At 38.4% G+C, this 25331-nt stretch overlaps 1 protein-coding gene across 4 annotated transcripts in view; it reads right to left on the bottom strand.

Annotated features, from left to right (window-relative positions):
* Window positions 1-24394, bottom strand: part of TIPRL (TOR signaling pathway regulator) — a 36763-nt gene extending 12369 nt beyond the window's left edge. The window contains exons 1-4 of one of the 4 annotated variants that reach the window (XR_003679462.2): window positions 24178-24394; window positions 18179-18358; window positions 17395-17494; window positions 10070-10201 (exon numbers count right to left, since the gene is read on the bottom strand). Coding sequence is in view for 3 of the 4 variants with exons in the window: in XM_007114672.4 (XP_007114734.1) it covers window positions 10070-10201; window positions 17395-17494; window positions 18179-18358; window positions 24178-24281 (516 nt within the window). In the remaining variant the exon portion in view is untranslated. The other 3 variants (XM_007114672.4, XM_007114673.4, XM_007114674.4) reach the window with 3 other exon arrangements.
* Window positions 24395-25331: the final 937 nt, after the last annotated feature.

The following is a 25331-nucleotide window of genomic DNA, read 5'->3' as shown; positions in this document are numbered from 1 at the left end:
CTGTGCTCCGCAACGGGAGAGGCCACAACGGTGAGAGGCCTGCGTACCACAAAAAAAAAAAAAAAAAAAAAAAAAAAAAGATAAAAAATAAATGTTGGCAAGGATATGGAGAAAAGGGAACACTCGTGCACTATTTATGGGAATTTAAACTGGTGCAGTAACTATGCAAGACAGTATGGAGATTCCTCAAAAAATTAAGAATAGGGCTTCCCTGGCGGTGCAGTGGTTGAGAGTCCGCCTGCCAATGCAGGGGACATGGGTTCGTGCCCCGGTCCGGGAAGATACCACATGCCACGGAGCAGCTAGGCCCGTGAGCCATGGCCACTAAGCCTGCACGTCCGGAGCCTGTGCTCCGCAACTGGAGAGGCCACAACAGTGAGAGGCCCACGTACCGCAAAAAAAAAAAAAAAAAAAATTAAGAATAGAACTACCATATTAACCAGCTACCCCACATCTGGGTATCATCTAAAGAATATGAAAACACTAATCTGAAAAGATATCTGCACCTTTGTGTTCATCGTAGCATTATTTACAATAGCCAAGATATGGAAACAACTTAAATGCCCATTAACAGATGAATGGATAAAGAAGATGTGGTATATATATAGAATGGAATACTACTCAGCCATAACAATAGATGAAAGCTTGCCATCTGCAATAACATGGCTGCACACTGAGGGTATCATGCTAGGTAAAATAAGTCAGATGGAGAAAGACAAATATAGCATGATTTCACTCATAAGCGTAATATAAAAAACTAATAAACAAACAAAAACAAAATAAGTGAATAAACCAAACAAACAAAAACAAACACATAGATACAGATAACAGAGTAGTGGTTACCAGAGGGGAAGGGGTTGGGGGGAAGGCAAAATGGTACAGGGGAATCAACTATATGGTGACGAATGAAAAATAAATTTTTGGTGATAAGCATGTTGTAAAGTATGCAGAAGTACAAAAACAATGTTGTCCACATAAAGCTTGTATAATGTTATAAATCACTGTTACATCAATAAAAAAATTAAATTTTTTTAAAAGACTGACATAAATTGGTGTGTGACAAGTACATATTAATTCATTACTGAATTCTGTCTAATCATCAGGGAAATGCAAATCAAAACCGCAGTGGGATACCACCGCACACCTGTCAGAATGACTATCATCAAAAAGAACACAAATAACAAATGCTGCCAAGAACGAGGAGAAAAGGGAACCCTCGTACACTGTTGCTGGGAATGTAAATTGGTGTAGCCACTGTGGAAAACTGTATGGAGGTTTCTCAAAAAACTAAAAATAGAACTACCATATGACCCAGCAATTCCACTCCTGGGTTTATACCCAAAAAAACCAAAAACACTAATTTGAAAAAATACATGCACTCCAAGGACTTCCCTGGTGGTCCAGTGGTTAAAACTTCGCCTTCCAATGCAGCAGGTGCAGGTTCGATCCCTGGTCGGGGAGCTAAGATCCCACATGCCTTGCGACCAAAAAATCAAAACACAAAACAGAAGCAATACTGTAACAAAGTCAATAAAGACTTTAAATATAGTCCACATCAAAAAAATCTTTTAAAAAAAAGAAAAAGAAAAAATACATGCGCTCCAATGTTCATAGCAGCATTATTTACAATTGCCAAGATATGGAAGCAACTGAAGTTTCCATCAACAGATGATTGCATAAAGAAGATATGGTAATACATATACAATGGAGTACTACTCAGCCATAAAAAAGAATGAAATTTTGCCATTTGCAGCAACAAGGATGGACTTGGAGTGCATTATGCTAAGTGAAATAAATCAGACAGAAAAAGACAACTGCTATATGATATCACTTACATGTGGAATCTAAAAAATACAACAAACTAGTGAATGTAACAAAAAGGAAGCTGACTCACAGATATAGAGAACAAACCAGTGGTTACCAGTGGGGAGAAGGGATGGGGGAGGGGAAACACAGGGGTAGAGTATTAAGAGGTACAGACTATTAGGTATAAAGTAAGCTACAAGGATATACTGTACAACATGGGGAATATAGCCAATATTTTATAATAACTATAAATGGAGTATAATCTTTAAAAATTGTGAATCACTATATTGTATACCTGTAACATATAATATTGTACCTCAACTATACTTCAATAAAATTTTTTTAAATAAAAGAGAATTGTGTCTACTTCTGAATATATTTGCAAGTTTTATAATGAAGGATTAGTAGAAAAAAGAATACATTTGACCATTTACTAAATAAATACTATTGTCTACTAAGTGTCAAGTTCTTATTATAGTAGGTCTTGGATTTATACAAATGAAATACAATCTCAATTCTCAAGAAGTTTATCAAAGAGGGAAACAGTCAGACAGACAAAATGATGTGGTAGTTACTATAACAGAGGTACACACAACGTTCAATAAGCACTCAAAGAAATAAGTAGCTAAGCCTGCTGAAGAAAATCAGAGAAGGCAATCTTTGAGCTGACCATGAAAAGAAAAGCTGAGGTGGGAAGAAGAATTCTAGAAAGAGGAAATAGCATGTACCAAAAAAAGAAAAAAAGTACTAAGGCATGAAATAGTAAGATACATTCAGGGAACTGCCTATAATTCCAGATAAGCACAGAGCAATGTTAATGAAGAAAGAAGAAATAATAAGGATAACCTAGTAACCAAAGCAGCTTTACTGCCTGGAGTCACCAGCCACAGGCCAACCTCTCCTGCCCTAGGACCTTTCAATACCCTGTTCCCTGACCTGGAGTTGTTCTCCTGGCTAACACTTACTTGTCCTTCAGATCTCAAAATAAATGTCACTTCTACGAGGAGGCCTTTCCTACTGTTTCATAATCACAGAGATTTCTTGTTATTCTCTCTCATAGTTCTCCATTATAAATGAATGAACATATCTGTAACCATATTCATTTATGTGTTTACTTGCTTAAGGCCTCTCTCCTCCACTTGGCTGTAGGCTCCACAACAGTGGGAATACCTGCTTTGCTCATCACTGTGTCCCTATTGCCTAAAAAAGTTGCTAGCACACAGCAGGTGCTCATTAACTATTGGATGAATGAAATAGAGGCTAGAAGCTCTTTGATGGAGAAAAGGCTCTGAGTCAAACTGTATTCTGCAGGTTAACAACAACAGACTTAAAAGCAAGACTTACGGTAATGAAGAGCTAGAGGAAAAACCTGACTTACGATAACTTAGTATCACAACAAATTGAGAAGCACATCATTAGCACTGACAGAGTGCTGTTTGTAATTATTGGAAAGACTTATTTGCAACATTTCTTCAGATTTCAAAATTAATTATTAACAGTCATACTGGGCATAACATGTGAAGCAAGCTGAAGTATCATTTCAGCATGGCACAATGGGGAGACTAAAAATAAGGGACCAAGTTCTAGTCCCAATTCTACAATTCAGCTGTATATTTTAAGGCAGTAGTTCTCTCCAAGGAGACGTTTGGAAATTTGAGGGTGTTTTTCATTGTCACAAAGATGAGCAGCCAATAACAACAATTAGCAGTTAAAGACCAGAGACATTAGATGTTCTGTAGTACCCAGGACGATCCTTTACAACAAAGTCCAATTCTGCATCCCACAAAACTGTCAAACATCTCACCTGGCATTTATGTGGGTGAAAAAAAAACTGATTTATAATTATCTGACGTTTGAACCTAATTCCATTTTACATATAAATATAAAATTCATTCAATTTCCAGGAAGGCAATTACCTTGTAAATCAAGAGAAGATTATACTTTGTTTTATTTGACACTTCACTAAGAGTTGTTCACCACTTTGAAAAATTACATCACTGATGACAGTCCCGATTGTGTTATCTGAGTCACTGACTGATACCTGGCATATCTGTCAGCCTACACTTGTAGCTGTCACATTCACAGTGATTTAGTATGCAAATATAAGCATCTGACTACTTATACAGTCATACTATGCATTTACATGTTGAAATTCCTATCATTTTATTCTAAATCAATTTTTAAATTTCCCTTTTATCTTATAATTAGAACATTATGTTGATTTATTAGAAAGAAGGTGGCTTATATTATCTAAGAATTTCTTTCAGGATAGTAAAAGGGAGAGGGTGCTTAAAGTATCTGGTTAAAAAAAAAAATGGAGCAATGGGTCCGATAAGGTTGAGAACAACCAACTTAGAGCAAGTTTCTGAACCACCCAAAGTCTTCTCTTTCACCTACAAAGATAGGGGATGTAAAGAAACAATCTCTTGGGCCCTGTGTCTGTAAAATATGACAATTCTATGGGACTACACGTCCAATATAAGCTACCTCTGTACAAGCACTGTAGAATTCTCTGTACACAGAGATGAAAGATATGTCCCTGCCCAGTATACTTGGACTCTAAATAAAACATGGGAGCAGAAGGCAGACAATGTTCACTCCTGACTCTACTCAGAATGGAATTAACCACTAGCTGTTAAAGCCATTACAGAACATCACAGTGCTGCCAGTATTTGGTAGATAGGAAATTAATTTTCTTTGAAAGTTAAAAACTAACATTAGCACAAAAAGAGCTTCTCTTTAAATCTCTGTTAGAGCACAGCCCTACAAGCTGTAAGCCCTAACAAGGAAGTAGGTTAAGACACAAAATCCTAACCTAAAAACAAACATTGCTGAGAGAAGCTAATTTAGAAATACAAAAGAAAATAAATTTCTGGGCTTCCCTGGTGGTGCAATGGTTGAGAATCGGCCTGCTAATGCAGGGGACACGGATTCAAGCCCTGGTCTGGGAGGATCCCACATGCCGCGGAGCAACTGGGCCCGTGAGCCACAACTACTGAGCCTGTGCGTCTGGAGCCTGTGCTCTGCAACAAGAGAGGCCGCGATAGTGAGAGGCCCGTGCACCGCGATGAAGAGTGGCTCCCGCTTGCCACAACTAGAGAAAGCCCTCGCACAGAAACAAAGATCCAACACAGCAAAAATAAATTAATTAATTAATAAACTCCTACCCCCAACATCTAAAAAAAAAAAAGAAAAAATTAATTTCTGAAACAAATATCTCCTAATTAGATATAGGTAATGCCACTCACACAAAGTTATCAAAACTCATAATAAATTCAATGAAGCAAATCCAAAACATCCCAAGCCTCATGGTGCAAGGAGCTCTAAATCCACTCTTTCTCACTAGGGAACTGTACCACAAAGAAATTATGATTATTTTTTAATAAAAGTTGTCTGGGTTGAAATTTGAAGGTGGAAAACACACTTTAAAACCTGAAACAGTTAAATAAATTAAGAGAATCTAAAAGGCTCAATCCAACAATATCAAGAATCTAAAGTACGTTATTTTGTTTATATAAGCATCTTCCACATTTCAACAGCATTTCTTTTCAGAGTATTTTATAGTTATTATGGAAACTGAAAAAACAAACATTCGTAATCAACTACTTTGCAGTTCTAAAAGAATAACTTTTTAGCCGTCTTCCGGCCAAGGTAAAACACCAAATAAAAGCAATATATGTCTTCTTTGTCCTATAGTGTTAAAAAACAACTAAATCTCTAATGTGCCTAGGAATTCTGATAAAATACAGGTATAGGAATCACTGGCTGACTTAACTGCATCCTGTTCTCCCTTCCTCCTATCACTATGGAAGAAGCATCTCTCTCTCTTAAGGCTAGTCCTTCTACTCATGATCTAGATCCTAGAAGATTATGAACAAAGGCAGAGAGACAAACTTATCCATTGTATGACTGATGTAGGGCAAGTTACTTAATATTTCTGAAAATAAGAATAAGTATTCACTGCATAGAATTTTCAGGAGGATTAAATCAGATAATATAGATAATTATCTAGCATGGTTTCTGTGAGATAATAGAGAATCATACACTGGTCTCTACCCCTGGTTTCTGAAATAGGACTTCTGAAACCCTTATAAATTCCTAACCGATAAGAGCACTAGAAGCAAGCATCTTTTGTTCCAATGAGGTGACTCGGGCTAACCTGGTGGTGCAGTGGTTGAGAGTCCGCCTGCCGATGCAGGGGAAACGGGTTCATGCCCTATTCCGGGAAGATCCCACATGCCGCGGAGCGGCTAGGCCCGTGAGCCATGGCCGCTGAGCCTGCGCGTCCAGAGCCTGTGCTCCGCAACGGGAGAGGCCACAACAGTGAGAGACCCGCGTACCGCAAAAAAAAAAAACAACAAAAAAAAACGAAAACAAAAACAATGAGGTGACTCTGGGTGGGCTCCTGGATGGGAGCTGGTACCCAGAAAGGCCAAGCCATGATTATAAGCTTGGAATTTCCAGGCCCACCTCCACTCTCCAGAGAAGGGAGAGGGGCTAGAAATGGAATTACTAATTGATCATGCCTATGTGAAGAAGCCTCCATAAAATCCCAATGGCATGTGATTCAAAGAGCTTCCAGGCTGGTGAACACACCCCCATACTGGAAGGACAATGCACCTCTACTCCACAGGGACAGATGCTCCTAGGCTTAGGACCTTCCCAGACTTCACCCTATGTATCTCTTCATCTGTATTCTTTAACAAAGCAGTCCCCAACCTTTTGGCACCAGGGACCGGTTTTGTGGAAGACAATTTTTCCACGGACCAGTGCAGGGGGGGATGGTTTTGGGATGATTCAAGTGCATTACATTTTTTTTTTTTTTTTTTGCGGTACGCAGGCCTCTCACTGTTGTGGCCTCTCCCTGTTGCAGAGCACAGGCTCAGCGGCCATGGCTCATGGGCCCAGCCACTCCGCAGCATGTGGGATCTTCCCGGACCAGGGCACGAACCCATGTCCCCTGCATCGGGAGGCTGACTCTCAACCACTGCGCCACCAGGGAAGCCCACTGATAGGGTTTTGATATGAGCCTGCAAGCAATTGATTTATTATGGTTTCTGTGCAGTCAAACCTCTCTGCTAATGATAATCTGTATTTGCAGCCGCTCCCCAGCTCTAGCATCACTGACTCAGCTCCACCTCAGATCATCAGGCATTAGATTCTCATGAGGAGCATGCAACCTAGATCCCTTGCATGCGCAGTTCACAGTAGGGTTCGTGCTCCTATGAGAATCTAATGCCATCGCTGATCTGACAGGAGGTGGAGCTCAGGCGGTAATGCGAGCAATGGGGAGCGGCTGTAAATACAGACGAAGCTTCTCTCACTCACCCGCCCCTCACCTCCTGCTGTGCAGCCCAGTTGCGGACCCCTGCTTTAACATATTCTTTAATAAACTGGTAAACCTACTTGCTTCCCTGAGTTCTATGATCTGTTCTAGCAAAAAATCAAATCCAAAAGGAGAATGTCATGGGAACCTCCAATTTGTAGCCAAGTCCAACAGAGGTTGTGGGTAACCTGGGTACCTACTACCTGCTATTGGCATCTGAAGGAGGGAGGGCAGTCTGATGGGACTGAGTCCTTAACCTGTGGGACCTGATGTTATTTCCAAGTAGATAATGTCAGAACTGGATTAAATTGTAGGACATCCAACTGGTGTCACAGAATTGCTTGGTGCTGGGAAAAAACTCACACATCTGGTGTCAGAAGTGTTGTGAGTGGGATAGTAGTGTGAGAGTAAAGGAGAAACACAGGAGAAGACTGGAGTTTTTCCAATCAGTCTCACATACAGCAAAGGCTCAAAGCCTTCCTCTTCCTCCCATACTCATCCTCAGAAACCTCACTCCATCCATTTTCACCCCTTTCTCTACAAGTCTACAAGTGAGTCCTTCCTGTACCTAAACATGCTAAAGTCTTCCCCATATTTAAAAACACAAACACACACATTCCTCTGTCAACCTCATGTTCTCTCTTAGCTACATCTGTTTCCCCTCCTATACCAGTAAAGCTTTAGGAAAGTTTGGTCTATATCTACACTTTGTCTCCTCCTCCACATCTTTCATTTACCCCCTAAGTATGTAACTTACCTTGATCTTGCCACAGTGAAGAACAATACCCTAATTGCTAAAACCAATAAACAAATGTTTTAGTCTAGCAGACACCATCCCATTCTAAGCTTATTAAAATCTCTTCTCAGCATACTGACCTCCATGCCAGCCTTGAGAAGTTCTACTCCCTTCGCTTCCCAGGCACCACATTCCTGGTTTCTCACCTACATCCATATTTACCAGACTAATCTTTGCTTCTATAGGAAAGAACTTCATTTGTCCATACCCTATTGCCTCTAAGCCAGAAATTATGGCATTTATTTTATTTACAGCAATATCTGTTACACTCTGAGAAAGAAACCAACCCAGAAAGGAAGTTCACTATTCTAATGAAATCCTTCCAGGCATTCTTAAAATGGAACCCTATCACATAACTTTTTAAAAGTTACACTAGGTAAGAAGAAAGCATTTTAAGATGATGTTATGCTTCAGTTTGAGACTTACTATTTACTCTGATACACACATAATACATTTATGCCCATACCCTCTCCAACTCCTTCAGCTGCAAAAAACACATGCTCTCTACATACCTTCCCACTTGTATACACTGTAGACTATCTACCCACTTGGATACAAGTGCACATCCAGATATGCAAACTCATAATGAACATTCAACATAGTCAATTCCGTAGGTACGTAGACAAGTGGAAAGGTACATGACCGGATGAGCTAGAGAATGAACAAATCTAAATGACAAGAGATAAACTGGGGGAAAGTTATAGGTGAACAAGGAACAATCATCTAATGCTAGAATAATGATATATGTTAGATGGTACAAAGAAAACTTAATTAGTCTCACAACCTTAGATAAACTTTTTGGGCCTCATCTATAGAGGCTAGACTAAATGATTCTCTAAAAATTCATTACAATTCCAAAATCCTATGATTCTACAGAAAAACTCAGCTTAAACCACACTTATTGCTGCTTTTGACTTATTGTTTTCATTCTTTATTATTATTTAAATCACAGCGTCCATAATCATGCTCCAAGAACAATGTTTGATGCTGGGGCCCTTGTCTTTGGCAGTGGTTATGATAAGTGCTATAATAGAGGGGTTAAAAAAAAAAAGTTAAAAAAAAGTACCATATAGGAGTATGGTAAAGGGATATTTGACTCTGCCTAGGGGAGCTGTGGAAGGCCTTACAGAGGAGGTGACATTTTAGCTGGATCTTAAGGATAAGGCATTTAATAGAAAGTTTCAGTTGAAGTTTCTCTGGAAAGTGTTAGAAACCCAATTATAACCTAATAGTAAACAAATAGGGGGTCTATTTATTATTCTTTTTTAGCATGTTCCACCAATAACACTGTTAATGGAAGTAGTCTGTCCTCTGTTGGTAGAAAAGAATACAAAAAAAAAAAAAAAAGAGGGAATTAACACTTGTCATTTCTGTTTTCCACTTCTATGCTGGAGACTAAAGTGTATTTTAATGGCACACTGAAATTCTGACACATGGGTGACTTTTTAAAATGACATCCAGGGGCTTCCCTGGTGGCGCAGTGGTTAGGAATGCACCTGCCAATGCAGGGGACACGGGTTCGAGCCCTGATCCGATAAGATCCCACCTGCAGCGGTGCAACTAAGCCTGTGCACCACAACCACTGAAGCCCGCACACCTAGAGCCCGTTCTCCGCAACAAGAGAAGCCACCGCAATGAGAAGCCCACGCACTGCAAGGAAGAGTAGCCCCTGCTCGCCGCAACTACAGAAAGCCTGTGTTCAGCAACAAAGACCCAATGCAGCCAAAGATAAAAAAATAAAATAAAATAATTTAATAAATAAATAAATAAAAATAAAATAAAATGACATCCACTGTGCTGTCTGCAGATCCTTTCAATTATCATTTTTAATTCAGAAATGTGAAAATTGAGTCACAATTTTCATTTAAATTAAATAATAAACAAACAGCAAAGTAGCCAGACAGGTCTACACAAAAATGATTTGCTAAAGTCTTAACAATATACAAAATATACAGAATACAATATATAAAATATGTAAGATTTTGTTAATTTTATGATGGATATTAATAAGATGTATTCTAGACCCAAGTGAAACTTTACATGACATCACGTTACGATGGTATGATTTCAAGTTAGTCTTGTATTTCTGACCAATGGTAAAAATGGAAGAAGTTAATTTTAAACACATTCACAATACTCACAATTTTCACACTCAGGCTTGAAACTCCATGATCATGAAGTTCATCCTCAAACAGGAGAACTTCTTCAAAAAACTTAATCTGTTCTCTGGCTTTCAATTTCTCTGTATCTATATGATCTGTTGTAGGTACAACCTAAAAGAAAAAATATAAGAAGGGGCACATAAAAAAAAAAATTTAGACAGCTTTCCTACCAGTATTTTCTGCATAGCCAGAGCACCCGGTTCTAAATTTGGGTGTTATCAGTAGACACGAAAAACGAGATATATGTCTTGTGCCTGAAAAATCTAAGATGTCTGATATTATAGCTTCACAACACAGAGAGTCAAAATTCATCATCTTTCATATGAAAATCATTAAATATAACACATTAAAATCAAGTGCTCTATTGTGACTATGAGAAAACTAACCATCTGAAAATTAGTCAATGTGATGAACTACTACTATCATAGAAGTTCAAAGCAGTTTTGTGCCGTAAAAGTCTACTTTTACGACATTTATTTGGAACTTAAAAAAATTTTTTCCCATTAGAATGATTTATATATTTTAGATCCCCAAATCTACAAACAAAGGTGTTTTAAATATTGAGGTAAATAAGAACTTGCAGAGAAATTCTAAGGGAAACTCGTAGCATTCCAAAGGACTTTAGAGGATACTGGATATTTTTTTAAAGTATTATTTTGCAGCCCCCGGACACAAACATACATAACCCAACAAAAGCACCAACAATCTCAAGGCAGGTCACATCAGTAGCTCACTAAATCCAAGTGTCTCCTAATAGTAACATGAAAGTATGATTTGTGATACCATTCTTTACTACATTCAATTTCACTACAAAATGTTCAGCTTTTCAATTCTTTGACATAGTTGTATCATAAATAAACACAACAATGCTTGTCAAACCATAAGAATTCAGTAAATGGTAGCTATTATTTTACTTTACTTAGTAGCTGTGACTAGGTCATTTCTTTGACTCAGGCATAGAATTAAGAAATGAAGAGTAGTTTCAGAAAACTGGACAAGAATTAGAAAAATATGATATGGATGTCCAAGAGATTACATAGATTTTGTGGGAAAATGATCTTAGGGAGTATTAAGTGATGCAGAGGGGGAAAAGGTTGCTATGAAAGAAACTAGCAGTTTGTATGTGATTCCCAAGAGGTGAAAAAAATGTCCATAGTTCTTCCATGTTTACCCACAGATAACATTTTAGCCCTCTGCAATTTTATTCCAATATGTGTCTACAGCAGACATGAGACCACACGTGAAGGTAAAATTCGGAGTGGGGAAGGAACGTGAGGGATAGGGATAGGGCAGCATATAATCAGTCCCTTGCATCACTTGCATGTTTGTGATCTATTTAAGACCAACGTTGGTGCCTCTAGGATTCCCTAAGAGCATAAAACTTTAGTTATTATTAAATAAACACAACTTTTAAATTCCTTACTTTTTAATTAGTTTTAGTTCAAAGGAACACATTTGAAAATCTTCCTTATAGATACATCTGACTTCCAAAAAATTAATCATTACATGAATTTTCTCATTAGTAAATGGCTACTTCACTAATATTTCATATATGCCTTCCAGTAAGTGACTGGTGAACATGAATCCATCATTTTTGCCATTTACTTGTTCTTATAAAATGTTTGAAAGAGAAAGACAAAAAATAATTAGATAACACATGGATTAGGGAAATTCAATATATTTAACTTATGTATATACTATCTTCTTCATTCATAAGGACAAATATGTTTAAAACTTTGTATTTCTGTGCCTTTTCTCTTCCTCAACTCCACTTATCTCCTTCCTGAACTCAAGCATCTGAAAAGAAAAGGTAAAACAGCTACACCTAAGACATATGGAACATTTTTGGCTTCTGGTATTGTCAAAATAAGTAACCTGGACAAACCCTCTTGCTGAAGACAACTTAAAAAGCTGGATGAAAAAACAAAAACTTCTTAAAAGCATTATACGGCTAAGGCACTAAAGAATGACTGGACTGATATCTGGAAGAGGACTGGAGCCCAGAAAAGTGAAAGTGAGCCTACAGTTTTCTGGCTTTGGCCTTGAGGCATCAGCAATGACTGGACAGAGGAGAGGCTGAGCTCTGCTGGCGCCATAATTGCTCAGTATTCACTAAGGGCAGAGGCCTTGGCCTTGGAGAATTCCTTGCCCTGCTCCCAATTTTGGGATGACATCTCAAAGTGCTACACTGGTTGCACAGCTTCTTATATTACACGCCCAGTAAACCTCAAACTCTGGCCCCATATCAGAGGTTAGCAAACTAAGACTTCCAGGCCAATGTGGCCTGCCACCTATTTTTGTATGTACTGCAAGCTGAGAATCCTTTTTACATTTTTCAAATGACTGGGGGAAATTTTTTCTTAAGAATATTTCATGTCACATAAAAATTATATGAAATTCAAATTTCCATGTCCATAAATAAAATTTTACTGAGAAACAGCTATACCCATTCGTTTGCATATTGTCTATGTCTGTTTTCGACTACAGCAGCACAGCTGAGTAACTGCAACATCAACTTTATGGTCCTCAAAGCCTGCAATACTTACTATCTGGTCCTTTACAGAAACAGTTTGCAAACCTATGCCCTCGACTATGAATGCCCTCAGCTGCCCACCAGAAATAAACAAAAATCCTCTGTGGAGGAAAAACAGGATTCCAAGAAAAATAAGAAAGCATATTAGGAGTCTAGACACCATAAATCGGAACAGAAATAACAAGACAATAAGAGACACTGGGGACTCTAGATGTTGAAAATATGAGGCCCAAGCTGTAAAATAACAATGCACACTAGTTTCAAGGAAATAAAAGCTAAGGTTGAAAATTTCAAAAGATACTAGGAAATATTTTTTTAAAAGAACTATGATCGGGAAGGGTCCTGCTTGGGAGTGCTCACAATGTTCTATTTCTTTTCCTGAGTGGTTACATTTTATAATTCATTAAACTCAACCTTCATGTTTTATGGACTTTTCTAAGTTATTCCACAGTTTTTAAAAAGCTTAAAAAACATATGGAGCACTACAAATATTCTTGATATATTACAAGAAAAATAAGTCCTGGTCACATCTTTCAAGTGGAACCTCCCTCACATCAGATGGAGGCTTATAATAAGGAAATTACTTGACATAAATATTTTAAAATTTTTAAATTTATCATATAAAGTTAATTAACAGCAAATGCTAAGAACCGTATGTTAAATTCCCTTTTTAAAAACTGCTGAACGTAGTCTGTGTGTGTGTGTGTGTGTGTGTGTGTGTGTGTGTGTGTGTGTGTGTGTGTACATCCCATTAGGAACACAGAGTGAAATTGCTATGTTTTACAATGATTTACAATGATATTTCTCTTTTAAAAAAATGGAGATATAACTCCCATACTATACAATTTACCCTTTTAAAGTGTACAATTCAGTGGTTTTTAGTATATTCACAAGACTGTGCAGTCACCTCTATTATCTAACCCAGAACGTATCATCACCCCAAAAAGAAACCGCCATACCCATTAGCAGTCACTCTCCATTCCCCACATCCCCTAGCCCCTGGAAGCCAATACTCTAATTTCTGTTTCTATAGATTTGTTTATTCAGCAAATCTTTCTGGAATCATATACATGTACCCTTGTGTCTGGCTTCTTTCACTTAGCATAATGTTTCCAAGGTTGTAGCATGTATCAGTGTTTCATTCCTTTTTCAGGACTAAATAATATTCTACTGTCTAGATATACCAGTTCTGTTTATCCACTGATGAACATCTGGGTGGTTTTCACATTTTAGCTATTATGAGTAATGCAGCTATGCATATTCATGTACAGGTTTTTATGTGGTTTTTACGTGGGTATATAGTTTTCAATTCTCTTGAGTGTATACCTGGGTTACATGGCAATCATGTTTAACTTTTTTTCTAATTGCTGGCAAAAAAAAAAAAGGCGTAACAAGAAATCTACCATCTTAACCATATTTAAGTGTACAGTTCAGTAGTATAAATTATACTCACATTGTTGTAAGATGGATCCATAAAACTTTTTCATCTTGCAGAACTAAAACAGTATCAGAATTGTTAACCCATACCTCTGAGGAAAACAACTATCAACAAGTATACAGTACTCATATGCAGTTCTTTTTGCCTTTTGCCTTATAAACTCCATTCATTTCCAATGTTTATGTCAGCACATTCCTGCCCTAAAGCTACTTTTAAAAGCTCAAGATATTAAAGATGATATACAAATGGCCAACAAGCATAGTGATGTTCAACATCACTAGTCATTAGGGAAATGCAAATCAAAACCTCTCATACACTGCTGGTGGGAATATAAAATGGTACAGCCGCTATGGAAAACAGTACAGGGGTTCCTCCAAAAATTAAAAATAGAATTACCATATGATCCAGCAATTCCACTTCTGGGTATATACCCCCCCAAAAAATGAAAGCAGAATTTTGAAGAGATATTTGCACACCTATGTTCACAGCAGCACTATTCACAATAGCCAAGAGGTAGAAGCAACCCAAATGCTCACTGACGAATGGAAAAACAAAATGTGGTATATACATACAATGGAATATTACTCAGCCCTAAAAAGGATAGGAAGTCTGACACATGCCACAACATGGATAAACCCTGAGGACATTGTGCTAAGTGATATAAGCCAGTCACAAAAAGACAAATAATGTATGATTCCACTTATATGAGGCATCTAGAATAGTCAAATTCACAGAAACAGAAAGTAGAAAGGTGACTGCCAGGTGCTGGGAGAAGGAAGAAATGGGGAGTTGCTGTTCAATAGATACAGAGTTTCAGTTTTTCAAGAGGAAGAAGTTCTGGAAATTAGTTGCACAACAACATGAATATACTTAACAGTATTTAATACACTTAGAAATAACTAAGATAGATTTTATGTTACATATTTTTTTACCACAATGAAAAAAAATGGAAAAAAGAAAGCTCAAGATACTGAATCACATTAAGTTGGGCAAATGTTCCAATGTGTTTTTAAAAAAAAAAGCTTTTTTAAACGCATGAACACTAAGCATGTTTTATTCCTAAAAAGCAGTATCAATAGAAGAGGCAGTCTTCTACTTATATTTTCCTGCACATTCAATTTATTTATTTAATAAGAAAGAAGAAAACAGCCAAACGTTGATAGGTTACTATAGGCCAGGTATATATTAGGCATTTGACCTGTTTTCTCATAACATTCTCACACCACAATTTGAGAGAAGTGCCTATGGTAGCCCAGACAACAAATGACAAGGCTGGATATGAATCCAGCCAGGTCAGTACAACTCTGTGACTGGCTTTCTCCTCTTACACCATGCTACAACTCAGAGTAATAGGTTTAACAACCTAAAGAGTGAGAAAACATTACACACACACACACACACACACACACACCCCAAGAGGCCCCAGCAACTAAAAACCAAGAATTTAAGGGCAAAGGAAAGGCTTCATTCTAACGCCTCATTCTCTGATATTCTTACTGTACACATAAAATACCTTCTCCCACACAGGCAAACACTTCCTATACATACCAGGGCTTCTGAATAGTGTTTTAAAGAAGAGCTGAAGGATTAAATAATTTAAAATCTCAAATAATATTACAGGTCAAAAAATCCTTAGGTATTAAAACAAAGTTAAAAGTAAAAAATGTTCCTATGAAAGTGATCTTCCACATATAACAAATGTGCTTAACAAGAAGCTCTAACATCGGTGTTATGTTACTAAGAAACACATACTTTAAGATCTTGAACCCATTTCTTCGTCTACAAAATAAGGATAAAAATGCCTATCCTACAAGACTGTTTTGAGAATTAAGTAACAAAGTCCTAACAATTTTACCTGGAAAATAGTCACTCTATTTTTTAAGGCAATAAAGGAACACATTCATCAACTCTGTTTAGACCATAAAGCAAGGGTAAATACTATTTAGACAATATAGTTACTTTTACTCTTGGCATTTCAATAATATTAACTTAGTTGCCTTGACATTTGAGATATGATAGTATCATAATAGTAGCAGCTGCCATTTATTAAGATCTTACTGTGTTAACAGACCCTGTGCCATAAACACTTAATACATGTTATCTTATTTACTACCTCACAACTGATATTATCCCTAGTTTACCAAAGTGAGAACTAAGGCTTATTAGCAAAGATTAAATTGCTTTTCCAAGCTGTTAAGTGATGGTGCTGGGATTTGAACTCAGGTTTGCCAAAGCCTGAGCTCCTTACCACTAGTAAGTGGTGGATCACATTGTCAGCAACACCTTAGAACAAATTACATGACAGGCTGAAGTGCCAATAAAGGGTGCTGAGCACATGCCTTCCACCTCCTACTATTCTCTCACTCCCTGTCTCTACTGCCGTGGATCTTGCTCCTCAATCACAGCTAATGCTACTTCATAGCCTCCAGGAGGCTTTTGTAAGTCAGCCCACAAAGTAAGTCATCATCATTATTGCATTGGCTTAAAACAAGCTCTCGTTTCCTCACTCCTTGCAATGAAATATCAAAAGGCCTACACACTTTGCAAAGTTTTTCAATCAGGAGTGAAAAGAGAGAATATTAATCTATGAAGTATTAATGGACTAGAAAAACCTTCCTCCCCCATTAGACTGTAATGGAAGGATTTTTTTTGTCTGTTCCCTGCAGTATCCATGGCTCTATGTAGCTAAGCTCCCAATATGTGGCCTACCAATTCCACCTTCCTGGTGTCATTTACCATGAAGTGAATCTCTTCTTAAGCAGGGCTTACACAGATGCAACTTAACATTAATATAGAGATTTAGAATTCATTGAGAACTTTCCCATAGATTATCTTATATCTGCTGTGAGGTAGATATTTCTGTTTATCCAATTTACTGATAAAACCAGTCAGATTAAATAACTTGCCTGAAGTCACACCAGGTTCACACATAGTGTAGGCAAAACAATAATCCAAGCTGTCTGACCAAAATTTCTATCTGCCCACATATCTGTTCATCTGTAAAACTGTAAGCTACTAGCTATCAGGTTCTGTCTAAATCACCTAATACATTACACCAAGAACAGACACATTTTAATGCTTCTTGATAGTGATAATGGTAACATTAAGGCAGTCTGCCATTGCTACCAACCACATTTTTAGCAAAAATTGTTCCACTATGGCTTTCTTTTATTTTGTGCTGATAATCAACAAGCAAAATCCCTTTACATTAGGTTCTGAAGCCTCGCAATAGAAAGTACAGTAGCAGCATAAAATAACCCATTACTAGAAAGTTCTAACACTGAAACTGTCCAAGGCAATCAATGACTCATAAAAGCAAAAAATAAGATTTACCTTTAGCTTAAGTGATTCTCCAAGTAATGTTCCCTTATAATCTGTTGTATAGGTCCAATCATACGGTTTAATAACCTCCTTAGAGTGCTCACCCTCCGTCCTCAAATACCAAAATGAGAAGGATCAGTCAGTGATGTAGAATATAGATTATCTGTATTCATTTATCACACCAAATTACATTCTACAGATAATATAAAATGTCCTACTAAATACATATACTTGTCATAATTCACTAATACAAGATCTGTCTTAGTTTTTCTGCACATTTATTGTTATTTAACTTGTCATGTACTGATAATGTAGTCTCTCCAATTAATCTGTACACTGCCTGAGGACATGGTTTAAAGGCTTATACTTTTTTCAAAGAACCTAGTACATAATAGGCACAAAGTAAATAACTGCTGATTTGATTATGAAAGAAAATACATTTTTCTTAATTTCAATGCTCCTCAAATTTTCAATGCAAATCATAAGTAAACATTGTTCTTCAAAAATAGGAACATTAAAGTACACAGTGTAATGCCTCTTCACTAAAGAACACTGAAAGCTCAAAAAAGTAAACCCTACATAGCTCAGCTCAATTGTAATTCAATTTAATTCAAGAAGTATTCAAGAGTGGGGTAATTAATCTCCATTTTATGGATGAGAAAAAAGAACTCTAGAATGATTCAACTATCAGATTTAATAATAGTACTAGCCATTCTAATAAAATACAAATATCACAACTGAATATTTTTTCAACTCTTTTCTTTTTTGTTTAACCCATAACTACCCAGATTCTCACCTGCTTTCCTGCCACTCTTCAGCGCAGGCTACTTTAAGCATTCCTTGGTAGTTGTTCACACATCTTAATGCATCTGTAGCATTGAACTCAATCCCAAAGCCAGAGCCATGCTGGATTCTTAAAACGTTGTCTCCAAACATCATTTCAGGGAGAGATGGCATATGCAATTCATCAGCTAACCTATGTATAACCAAAAGTCAGCAGGATTATTTTATATCACTGTTGGCATTTTTGCTTCCTTTTGATCCCCAGAGAATACCTTCTATTCCTAAATGAGTTAAACAATACATGATTTAATAAAATGATATTATAAATGGTTTCATCATCTATTCTCTCTGTGTATATCTTTTGGGCACTGTATTAAGTAGTGGGCTAAATTAGACAGATAATAAACAAATATACAAATAAATACACAATATAATGTCAGCTAGTAACAAGTGATATATAAAAATTAAAGCAAGGTGATGGGGGAGGCACTGTTTTAGGTAGGATGATCACAGATCACATCTGAGACAGTTGAATTTGAGCCTCAAAACTACCCTGTGAGCTAAGAAAGGCTCAGACAGTTTAAGCAGCTAACTCAAATCACAGAGCCAGTTAAGTGGTAACACCAGGCCTATTTCCATTATATTAGACTTATAAAGACTTGGACCTCATCTAGCTAGCCTCATTACATAAGAAAGTTATATTAGACATACTATAAGACCAGGATCACAAATTATTAACCCACAGATGTGTTTTGATTAGCCTACACAATATATTTTTTAATATTTGAAATAACTGGCAAAATTATTGAGGTGACAATAAAAATTGAGAGATTTTTGAGAAATCTGGACTTCTAGTTTCTCTCAAAAAAAAAAAAAAAAGACTTGGCAACATTGGACCTGTGTTTCCACGTGACACCAACTGGCTGGAGCTGAGTGGAGGTTGCCCCCTTTAAGTGGGGCATAGGCTCTCTGGTTCACCAGTCTCCTTGGCCCTTTAAAAGCTGAGTCTGTGACCCCTGTTATAAAGACTTTTAAGTGGCTACTCATTACTTCTGAAAAAAGTAGGTCCACGTATAGGTTACCATGCCTTATGACCCCAACACCTGAGTTACAACCAGGACTTTCAACTTAGGGATGAAAGTTTGGCTTCTCAAACAAAGGCAATTATCTATGGGCTGGCAGGAACCCCTGAATTTTAGCCTGAGAACTCTGCCCGATACACTCATGCTGAATTGAATAACGGCCAATTAAACTTACTCTGATCCCTCTTTTTATAAGTCTGAATGACAGTTAAATGAAGCACAGACCAAGAGACATGGCATGACACAGAACCATGAGGTAGAGAAGAGGGGAGAGTGAAATTTTTAAGTAATAGCAAGATAAGCAGATAGAGCAAAGTAGAGACTGAGAAATAAGGGTGACAAGAAGATTAGAGACATCTATAGTTGGAGCCACAAGAACTGCTGTTCATTTTCTGAGCTAATTCCTGTGTTTAATTATTTCCTCATGTACTATTAAATTCTCATCACTTGAGGCAACACGGGGGTGGGGGGTGGGCGGGAGTCTCCGTTCCTTGCAACCTGAAAGCACCACTAACACAGAGGTTCCATGGAAGTGATTTTCCGGTTATCTTATGTACCAATTTTTTTCTGTTTATTGATTTTGGAAAATTTTCAAAATGTATTGTACACGTCTCTTTGTTTTTAAACAAAACATATAAAATGTTATTTTACCTTTTCTTGCTGACCAGAGATCATCATATTTAACAATCTTGTAAGACAATGTCCTCAAGTTCAATTGAGTGTGTATACCTCTAGCTGCTCTAGAATGTAGGTATCTGCCCCTGAAGCACCCTCATCCCTTTATATTTGGTTTCTTATCTATCAAAGGATGGAAAAGCAAACAATCACACTCCTTAAAATTGCATAATGAATAAAAAGAGAACATAAAAATGCTAACCATTTATTAGGGCAAAGAGACTATATGGAACTCTTTTCCTTCCTTACATTTCCAATATGGTTACAATTATAAAGTATGCAATAGAGTTAAAAGTGTAAATATGCTTTGAATAAAGTTCTAAGGGATCCTGAACAAACCACAGAATTTTAGTGCAAGTGTTCTATTATAGCTACTTTAGCAGAACAGAAGGCTTTCTTTTCTTTTTTCTTTTTTAAGACTTCTGGATTTTTGAACAGCTACATAGTTATACTTGTTAGGTAAAGTAAAATAATGCTACATTAAAGAACATATTCTTACATAAAACTAACAAAGGATCTATGCATATCCCAAGACCACAATTACTCTCTTTCCAATTGCTTTAAATCTATTTCCAATCAGACACACCAATCAAGTCTTGTATATATATTAAAAACAAACAAGCAAAAAAATCCTGCATAAACAAATTAAAAGCCTTAAATGGAAAAAATATTGATTCTTATTATAAACATCTACTTCATTGCTGGATCATCAAAGCCCCACCACTTTCAAGAATAAAGATGGGTTGTAGGGGGCTTCCCTGGTGGCACAGTGGTTGCGCGTCCGCCTGCCGATGTAGGGGAGCCGGGTTCGCGCCCCGGTCTGGGAGGATCCCACATGCCGCGGAGCGGCTGGGCCCGTGAGCCATGGCCGCTGAGCCTGCGCGTCCGGAGCCTGTGCTCCGCAACGGGAGAGGCCACAACAGAAGGAGGCCCGCATACCACAAAAAATAAATAAATAAATAAATAAATAAAATTAAAAAAAAAAAAAGATGGGTTGTAATTCCACCATGACTGCCCAGGAGAGGACTTAATGCACCACAGTCCCATGTTTCCATAAGCTTCCTATCTCTGGTGAACTTTTTGTTCTTACAAAACAATTATATTAATTTTGGCTATGAAGAAAAGACAGCAATTAAAGATCCTGTTTCTTGTAGGAAAACACCTTCGCCAGTAAAATTCTCAACTTGTTGCAAGCTTTAAAAAAAAGCAAAAGCACCCACTGAGAAAAAGAAGCACTTGCTCACTTGATTTTCAGAAGAACTATATCAATTTCATTCCACCCTGGAGCAAAAATTAAGAAAAAAGTACCAAGAACTTAATCAAATTTATATTCTTTGACCCAAAATATCAGCTTTGGGAAATCTGTAATATACAAACAATCCCCAATGCAGGAAAAAAAAATTATACACATTAATACTCATAATCATCTTATTTTCAATAGAAAAATACTCTAATTATAAAGAAATAAATGGTTATGTAAACTATAGTATATCCATGTGATGAAATATTATGGAATCATTAAAAATACTTAAAGGGAAATATAATGGAGAAAAATGCTTATGATACAATAGTAAATTAAAAAAACAGGCACACTGTATGTTTATTTTATCTGTGTTTATGTATATGTGCACATATCAGTGATCTAACCTTTTAAGTTGCACATCTTTAGTATGATATCTAATAACATTAATTTTTCATCATAAATTTAAATGAAATTTATTCTTTTGTTATTAGGAAGTAGAAAATATTAAATACTAGAGAGATCAACACTCCCATGCAAATGTCCATAGATATATGAATGGATAAAGAAAATGTGATTTAAAAAAAAGAAACAAAAAACAAAAAAATAAGAAAAGAAAATGTGTTTTATACATACAATGGAATATTATGCAGCCTTTAAAAAGAAGGCAATTCTGCAATTTGTGACAACATGGATGAAACCTGAGGACATTTTGCTAAGTAAAATAAACCAGTCAAGTAGTAAAGTTTTAACTACTTTACTGGTTAATGCATACCAAATATGAACTAATATAAGATGTGATTCTTTGGATTTTTCCCAACATATCTGGAAAAATCTGGTAGTCCTATGAAATATTCCAGTCATATATGTAAAAGAACACTGCCACTAACTTACACTTCTTCAAATGTCCTAAATTCCAAGTATCTTAAACACAGGCCAAACAGAGTATCTTAATCCCATTTCTAATGTCAAGCTTCACCATTAACAAATAGGTAGGACCATTTATAAGACAAGGAAGACAGGAAGTCTCTATGGGATTAAGATGCCTTAATTCATTAAAGGAAGTTTCGTTAATCCAAAATTTCCCCTAATTCATTTATATAGCACCCAAGAAGTTTCTATACCCTAGGGCAAGGCATCACAGAAAAATTTAGGATGGGAGCAGTTAAGCCTTTCTTTTTTCATAAGGAAAAAGGACTAAGTATACTCAGGCAGAGCTGTTTTAGAAATAATAAACAAGGAGATTAAAGATCTGGAATTTGATTCCCTTAGAACTCTCCATGCATCCAGCACTTCTTAGGGAGTCTGTAAGTAAATTATATGGGTAACCACAATTTGAAGCTGACTGCTTTATATACAATTATATATATGGTGTGATATTTAAGAGAAAGTTATATGGAGAGGAAAACTCAGAGAGTAACTCAGTCTGTGGTGGGATGAAGGGAATTTTTTTGCTTTCTTTTCTGTATTTTCTCAATTTTTCTTAGTGGCTCTGCAAGAGTGTCACTTTTTTTTTTTTTTTTTTTCCCAATTATGAAGCTAAACATCCTTTCATGACTCTCCTCTCTTCCCGGGTCACTTCCCTCTGCCTGTATCTTAAAATGTCAGCGCTCCCTAGGGTTCCATCTCATGACCTTTTCCTTTTCTTCTGGATAACTTCTAGATGATCTTAATTCACTCCCAAGGCTCCAGGTATCAACTATAAGCTGATGATTCCCAAACCTAAATCCATGGACAAGTCATCTTTTTTAAGCTCCAAAATAAACGCCTAAGACACCTCCACTTTATAACCCACACACAACTTATATTTCAACAAAACTAAACTCATCCTCTATCCAACACCTGCCCCCAATCTGCTCCTCCTCCTGGGTTTCTCACCTTGTCCAATGGCAATGAAATCTTGCCAAGCGTATAGATTCCTCCTTTTTCCTTCCTCCTCCTATCAAGTGGCCATCAAATTCAGGCACTTAATCTTCTAAAATCTCTCCTCTCTCCCCTTCTAACTGGTTTCCTTACCCAGTCCTGCAGCCCACCAATCCATCCTCCACATCACCTCCAGAGAAATCTTTCAGAATGTATATCTGATAATGTCGATCCTTTGTATAAAATGGCACCCGGTGGTAGTCAGATAAAATTCAAAACTCCTGAGCTTGGCATAAAAGTTCTCTCAGTGGTATCTCCACTGCCCAGGGGCCTACCTGCCTCTGGCTTCTCACTACAGTACTCCCCCTCTGATACCTCACACGCCAATCACACAGAAACAGTTCTTCATGGCTCCCACTCTCTCTGACCCACCGGCTTGCCACGTGCCCCCGGACCCCGCCCCCACCCCCGACTTTGTCAAGATTCAGCTCAGGCATCACAAACGCATCACAGCTGTCACTCTCTCTGCCCTTCCGGCTTTACACATGCCCCCAGCCCCACCCCATCCCACCGACTTTATCAAGATCAGGCATCCCAATTTCCCGGATGCCTTGTTCCCTTAAACAATCTAAAATAACCCTGCATATACACCTATATCAATTCACACTGTATTATGACTGTCTGTCTCTCTCACAAGACTGTGAATTCCTCGAGGCAGAGGCTGTCTTTCATCTTCTGTATCTCACGTGCCTGGCACGGCACCTGACATGCTAAAAACCAAGCATATATATCACCCCCGCTTATCAACCCCTAAGAAAACAGGTCATAGCCACCCAGAAAGAAATAGTCTAAAGGTGGCGCAGGCTGCGGCAGGTAGAGACCTACGGGAGGGGAAAGTCCACCGTAACAATCATGCTCTGCTCAAACCCAGGCGGAGTGACAATTTCACGAAGGCAGCGCCTGGCGGCCCGAACCGAAGGACAGGAGGTGGCGACAGGAATATTTCCTGGTGTTGTCAATTCAAAGGTCCCGTCCGGAGGGACCCGAGCCTCCGCCCCCCAGAGAAGGGCTGGGGCTCCGCCGAGCTCGCCCTGCCTCCCGCCCAGGCCCAGCTTCCCGGCTTGCGCCCGAATCCCAGCCTCGGTGCCTCACTTCTCCACATCCGCTGACTTCATGATGTGGGTCTTGGACGCCGTCAGCTTCCAGGGCCCGAAGGAGAAGTCCTGGTGGCTACTCTGGAAGCCGTGGATCATCATGGCCGCAGCGGGGCCCGCGTGGGCCACACGGAACAGGATGGAGCAGCGGCGGCAGCGGGAGCCGCGGCCGACACCGGTCCCTCCGCCTCCCGCCGACCCAACCCCCTCGCCTTCCGAGCTGTTACCATGCCCGGCCCCGCCCCGCCCCCTGACGGCCTACCCGGACGCAGGCCCTCCTTTCCGCCTTCTTCTCCGCCCCTCGGCTTTTTGCTTCCGGGACCAGTTGCCAAGGTTGTGTGACCCACGTCTTACGTCACGACGCACCTGAAAAAAGGAGGGGAGAAACTGCTGAGGGGCGAGGCTCCGGCAGCAGGGGGTGTGGTCAGGGGCGCACGGCCCCCTGAACTCACCGGGTGACGTCGTCTTGGGGCATTTCAAAGAAAGTCAGTGTTGGAAAAGGCGAATACAACGTGATGCTAGACGACTTTGCAAAGCAGGGAATTACCTCTCGTGTTGGCGAATTGGTGTAGAGAGGAAATGCCCTACATTTTTCCGTTGAGGACAAAATTTTAAAATCACTTAGAGTTTAGGAGGTTCAGCATCAAGTGCTGCATGACAAGTGGACATCTAGCTACTATGGACTAAGACTCTTATCAAAAATTTCATCCTTCAGACATTTCAAGACTTTCCTGGTCTAGCTATTACCTAAGCACCTGTTACAGTGGAAACAACACTGGAGACCTGGTACTACATACTCTTGCAGTGCTGTTTTGTGCATCCTTGGCAAACCACTTAACTAATGATTCGGCTTCAGCTGCCTCAAAATGATGTACTTTGATGTTAGGGCATCTCCCAAACCTTTCTTTCTGGCCTCATTTCCAGCAACTCCCTCTCAGCCCTATCTACCTGCACTCAGCCCTACCTCTGTGCCCTTACTCTTGCTGTTGTATGTGCTTGAAACTGTCATATTCAAACCTGTCCCATTTCAAACTCAACCTGGCACCTTTTAAAAATATAGATACTCCAGTCCCCATGCCTTTCCCTAGACTGGAATGATCTTCCTTGGAATGATACACTTCCTTCAAAAGGCTTTTCCTGAACCTTGGAGCT

The sequence above is a fragment of the Physeter macrocephalus genome, chromosome 4 (genome assembly GCF_002837175.3).
Source record: "Physeter macrocephalus isolate SW-GA chromosome 4, ASM283717v5, whole genome shotgun sequence".
NCBI lineage: Eukaryota > Metazoa > Chordata > Mammalia > Artiodactyla > Physeteridae > Physeter > Physeter macrocephalus.
This window is presented reverse-complemented; position numbering and strand designations above follow the sequence as displayed.